Here is a 6000-nt window from a genome sequence, read left to right as displayed (position 1 = left end):
GGTTTAAGTCGTATTAAAGAAATACAGATTCTCACTTTATGCCCCCTTTTGTAGAATTCCTAGAAACTAAGCTTATGTTTATTGTGTTGGTTGGAGGTAAGTTATCACTGAGGCGAACAGGTGTTTTTTTTTTGCTGCTTTCCTTGCACGACGGACTTCCCCGTCCCGGGCCAGTCTTTTGTCATATACTCTATATCGATGTTAACAGAGTACACTACCAAAAGCAGAAACCACAGAGTTCGCTGCCTTTGTTTGTGTACTCAAGTAATATTGATTTCGAGTATAGGTGGTTCAAAAGGGAACGTTTTGTTAGGGCCATTTAGGACTCTTGGAAATTGGAATTGAATGGGAGTTCTTTTTTAGGGGGCTAGATGACCAATTTTTAAAAATAAATAAAATTTAAAAATCACATTTGGAGGCCCCAGAGGCAATTTTTTTAAACTTTTAGAGGCCCCTAAAATAGGCCTAAAATTTTTGAACATAGGCACGTGCCTACTTGTGCCTACTGCTGGCGGGGGCACTGCGTCGAAGTGAAATTGTGGCGCATTTGGCAGTGTTCAAGGGAAGTTTCCACTGCACACTCCAGGCATTGATGGTATTGAGATCCCCTTGCAGCAGCTCACAGTCGTGACGCGACAGGATCGCCCGGGAAAGAGCCACATCGTCGGCCAAGATGTAGAGGGTGGAGACTACATTGTCGCCAACAGTAGCGGCGCTAAGGGTGGGCTGAAGTGGGCTTTAGCCCCCCTGCATTTCTGAGAGGGGCCACATATTTATAATTAAGAGGCCACATATTTGAATTTATGAATTTTCTTTATCTCTAGAAATTTGTTTTATCGCCAAGAAAGCTTTTTCTGGAAAAAAACTTTCAAAATCAATTTGTTTACTCAATAAGATAGTAGACCATAAACAGATAGATTCGGGAGGAAGGGAGCGGGAATTGAGAGAAAGTTGAATGGACAATAGAAAGAAAAGAAAGGGAATTTAGGGAAATACCCCGGGCGTGCACGTGTCCCCTCCAGGTCGGATACAAGGTCATAGGGGTCCAGTAAACGCGACGAGAGCCGCACCAAAAAAACGACCTTGCTCTTCTCTGAAAGCAGGCATTTCAACTTTAAGGGCAGCCTGCTAAACTTAACGTATTAGAATTGGGAAAACATATTGAAGGCCTTAAACAATTGCAAATGCCTTAAAATAAGTGATAATATTATAATATTTATTTCCAGTGGCGTCCCTTAGGGGATGTGGGAGGCTCCCCCAAAGTTTTGGATAGTCGGTAAACTGAGGTCTAGTTTGTAACTTGAAAAATATCCGGGTGGCCTTGGTAAAACATCTACTCCCCCTTAAGGGATTGGAGTGTGCAATAACTGGTGGCTTTACTGGGGAGTCGGGGTCCAGCTCTTGTAACCCATAAGGGTGGTGGCGCCCTGTGTGATGTTAACTCTGATCAAATGGTCCTATATCCACCTCCGACTTCGGTCAGGTATGGGCTGGAAACTGAGTCTCGGCTCACCTGTCCGGGCTGTGGACGCTGGCGTAGGGCAATATGATAAGGACCTCCGGTGGTGTGTACTCAGTTTTGATACACTACTTCCCCCAATCCACCCCCTTGTGTACGCCACTGATTAGATCCGTAAACAATAAAAACCATTCTAACAAAATTTGGTTTCTTAGGGGTCATGTGACGTATCCGGCGGAATGACTAAAAACCCAAATAATTTTCTACTATTAAACCAGGATTAATTAATATCGATAGAAAAATGTTTGCACCCCAGATTTTGATGAACCTGTTACTTACAACGGTAACATTCAATCTAGAAGGGGTTAGTCGGTCAATATCTTTTAAAATAAAAAAGTGCCATATAGTTATGGAAGTCTAATTATTTATTTTATCCAATTGTTTATCGTATTCAATTATAATATTTTTTAATTTTTGCGGTTAGTATTGGGCACCCTCTGTTCTGCTTTTTATTTAATTTTTAGAACGCACAAATCGATGAGAAATTAAAGAAAAATATTCATCCCGTCACTGATTATAACAATTAAAGAATAAGTTATGATGATAAAAAATTAATAATTTGACACGTAGGCCTCCCGCCGAGTGAGCGGTTGTGGTCGAACAAACCATCCGGTCGCTCACCATGATTGAGATCCGTCAGCTTTAAAAAATGAATTCAATCGCTCGGGTAGATCTCTCTCGACTTTACGGCAGCGCTTTTTATTGAACGAACTATTTGGCCGCTAGACGACGCGGCGCTCAGAAGTGAGCATGCTAGCGCGTCGATCGGCCGATCTCGCTCAAAGCCCCGTGAGCGATCAACGACTGAGATAATATCTCGGCACTCCTACTGAGCTGGCTTAGTTTTGCCCTAACTCTGAACAAGATTAGCTGACTTCTAATATACAGTGCTCGCTCACTGCAAAGGATTTTCAAATATGAGCGCTCGCAATTTTTGCCCATCTCTGCTAGCGACTGCCGTAGACCTCTCGCAAAATAAACAGAACGTATTCCTGTTTATTTTGCGATCGCGATGTCTCTGCCTAGGAGGATGAAAGTTAACCTGGGCTACCTTCAGTGAAGCTCAACGGTCTCAACGTTGACAACTTTTTTTCACTGAACGATTTTTGTAATTTTCAGTTTTGACGTCACATTGGCAACGTTAGCTCAACAAACTCAACGATTGTAAGAGCAGGTTTCGTCGTTGTCAAACGTCACGGATTCAAGATTTAACATGGCGACTATAGTTCCTAATGAAAATTTCAAAGAAATTAATTTGGTAGATAACGTAGGAAATAATTACAAAATTACTGTTCAAGCATCGGATTACGAAAAAATATGTACAGGTATGATATTAATTTGTAAGTTCATTAGCATTCGGTGAGATAATTGTTTTAAAATGCTTGTATTACCATAAGCCTTAGTATTCACTTGTTTACAAAATGACTTTATATAAAATTCTAAATAAGTAGCTAAATTAAATATATTTATAAGTTAGAATTTAAAAACATCAGAATGGAATTTGTAAACTACTAGAATAATGTTTGTGTATTTTAAAATTCTCATTCTATTAGAGACTAAAGCGGTAGAGAAAAAAATTGGACAAAAAATAACACTTTGTTATTAACAAGTCTTTTCCAAGACCTCAAAGATGCTTTTGAAACCTCCAAAAGAAAAAAGGATATCTGGGAACGAATAAGTTTTTTAATGTCGGAAAAGGGTTTCGATTGTAATGCAGATGAATGTGATGCCAAATGGCGAAATTTAAAGTTTAGGTACTACTGTTGGGATAAAAACAAATTTATGATATTTTCTAACTAAAGCTTAATTCCTTGTAGTTACAAGAAGATAAAGGACAAATCGAATAAGACTGGCAGAGGGAAAATATTATGGGAGTTTTTTGATGCAATGGATGAGGTTTTGAGTGCCGAGCACTCTATTTCACCAGTGAATGTGATTTCAACAAGCAAATCAACTTCTGGTATAACTTTAACAAAATCATTGAAATATTTATCTTACTAACAAATTATTTTTAAATAACAGATTTGTCAACGATAAAAGATAGTGGTATTAAACCAATTTCAAGAACTTTGTCAACATCATCATTGACTGAAGTTTATTGCTCAACACCAAGCTCCTCGTCATCGAGATCTTCATTAAATGTTTTGAGTGAAGACAATGATATTGTGATAACAAAGGTTAAAAAAAGAAAGGTTAAACAAAAACAAGAGCAAGCTGCACCAGAATGGTTTTCAAAATGGATTGATGATGTAAGAAAAACCGAAGAAGTAACACAAAAACAAAATAAAGAATTTCAAGATGCTCTTGTAAATAGAATGGATGCTGTTGTGAAAACAATGGATGTTAGAAATGCAATACTGGAAAAAATGGCAAATGCAATTATTAATATGTAAAAAGTGCCTTTACAATAAAATATGCTATTCATTTCCCCCTTGATTTTGTCTACACCTTAAACTAAGAGCTATAGTATCTCTCTTATTTTGAGCTGCCCTTAATATTTCTCCCCTCCCTCTAGCTTCTTCATCATTTATTACTCCAACATCTAGATTGGTCAGATCGATAAAATCATCAACATCAGAATCACCGTCATGTATTAACAGAAAATTGTTTAACACACAACATGCCATAATGACTTCCGAAATTTCGGTCACAAGTAACATATCCAAATCTTTGAGTCTTCGAAATCGACCTTTCAAATGCCCAAAAGTTCGTTCTATCATTTGCCTGGCTGAGCTGTGCAATGTATTATATTGTAATTGAGCAGCTGTTAGATGGCCATTATTTTTATAGGGAACCATAAAAAACAAATCAAGGGGATAAGCTGAATCTCCTAACAAGTGGCCATTAGTTGCAGTTTTTGTTCCTTGAACCAGTTCCTCATAAAGTGAGTTGTTTCGCCACACCCTCGCGTCGTGAACGGAACCTGGCCATCCTACACACACATCTATGAAGAATAAATCTTCCTTGCATACCCCTATCCAAAAATTTAAGAACTAGGAAATAACTTAAATATAACATTTTAAATATTACCTTGCAATAAAATTGATGTTCTTTTCTTACGATTGTAATAAGCATTTTTACCTTCTACGGGTTCTTTGATATTGATGTGGCAACCATCAACAGCACCAACTGTACCTGGAAAACCATAACGAGCTTTACAATGTTCACTGGTGTGTTTCATTCTTTGATCAGAAGGCCAAACAATGTAATTATTCCTTTCATTGGCAATAATTTTAATAAACTCCATAAACACATAATGAGCATTTCCTTTCGAGAGATCAAATCTATCGGAAACGCTTCTGAATGATTCTGGTGTTGCTAAGAGCCAAAGACAAGTTAGTACTCGTGTTTCCAAAGAAATGGCTATGCGGTCCTTAGAATTAGCCACAACTCGTCCATAAAGCTGAATTAATTGCTGGATATATAATTCGATTAATAACATGAATTGTTCTTCATTTGACAATAGTAATAATAATACCTCAACAGCATATCAAAGAAATTTTCTTTTCCTACTAGTATTAATAAATCTGGCCATTCAATTTATTGATAGATTAACTTCGAAAATTCGTATTTACCGTTTTTATTTTCGCGTTCAACAACTTCTGACGTCATGTCATCGGTGTTCAGAAAGCGTTCAGCGGCGCCTGACGTCACGCTTGTCAACGGAATCAACGCAAACGCAAAACGGTATTAGACCGTTAAGCTTCACTGAACGTAGCCCGGGAGTGGTATTTACCATACCTATAGCACGGGGCCGTTGTTCGTATGTGTGGAACCGAAATCCGCTAGAGGCGCTCCGTGTCCGCCTTGGTTCATACGATTGTAACGACTTCTAGCCGCAGCTCTAATTAGTAAAAATTAAAAAATAGTTTTTTTTTATATCGCGAAATAGGCTTAGCTTGATGAGGTGGGCTTAACAAATCTTTCAACATTTAACGTATATCGTTAATAATGGTTAAGTAATGGCAATTAGTTGACTTTCAGCTTTCCTATTTCCAACTTCCCCTTTTTTAGTATTTGGATTTTTCTTATTTCCTAAATGTTTTGTAATGCAAGTTGAAGTTATAGGTTACTAGGCCTTGGTGACATGGCCAAAATATTAAACATACAAAATAAATCAAATCATTCTTACCTGCGTCTTTTTTATTAGATGCACAACTATAACTGTGCTCATTCAAAATTGCTGATATTATATTCATTTTATCATCTTCAAACCCTGCCTAGGACCTGCTTAGGTCACAGTTCAGATTTTGCCGTTCAGAGATGGCAGCACATTACGATGAACCGGGCCAAAGCCGAGAGGCGTGTACAGTACATAGTGCGCGCAAATTACCACTCTAGGTTAACTTTCATCCTCCTAGGCGGCAGTGTGAGAAATAAGGCACTATCACAGGCCAATCGCCAGTTTAAAAATTCAATGCTTGGGGTGTTAGTGGCCCTGGTGACCACTTAATGAATTCAAAGTTTTTTCCCTTCAAGAT

At 38.1% G+C, this 6000-nt stretch overlaps 1 protein-coding gene across 1 annotated transcript; it reads left to right on the top strand.

The window, feature by feature from the left end:
* Positions 1-2732: 2732 nt before the first annotated feature.
* Positions 2733-3912, top strand: LOC149949250 (uncharacterized). The gene is made up of 4 exons (XM_090169402.1): positions 2733-2844; positions 3141-3273; positions 3337-3479; positions 3542-3912. Exons 1-4 carry the CDS (start codon positions 2733-2735, stop codon positions 3910-3912), a joined length of 759 nt encoding a protein of 252 aa, XP_090025528.1.
* The last annotated feature ends 2088 nt before the right edge of the window (positions 3913-6000 follow it).

Source organism: Leiobunum rupestre, chromosome 3 (assembly GCF_980474605.1).
Source record: "Leiobunum rupestre chromosome 3, qqLeiRupe1.1.hap1, whole genome shotgun sequence".
NCBI lineage: Eukaryota > Metazoa > Arthropoda > Arachnida > Opiliones > Sclerosomatidae > Leiobunum > Leiobunum rupestre.
This window is presented reverse-complemented; position numbering and strand designations above follow the sequence as displayed.

What these genes read in the sequence shown, in the direction of transcription:
- LOC149949250 (XM_090169402.1), top strand. Translation starts at nt 2,733, where the DNA reads ATGGCGACTATAGTTCCTAATGAAAATTTCAAAGAAATTAATTTGGTA. An exon ending in TTACGAAAAAATATGTACAG is followed by an intron (nt 2,845 to 3,140) that starts GTATGATATTAA and finishes GTCTTTTCCAAG; the next exon opens with ACCTCAAAGATGCTTTTGAA. An exon ending in TGGCGAAATTTAAAGTTTAG is followed by an intron (nt 3,274 to 3,336) that starts GTACTACTGTTG and finishes AATTCCTTGTAG; the next exon opens with TTACAAGAAGATAAAGGACA.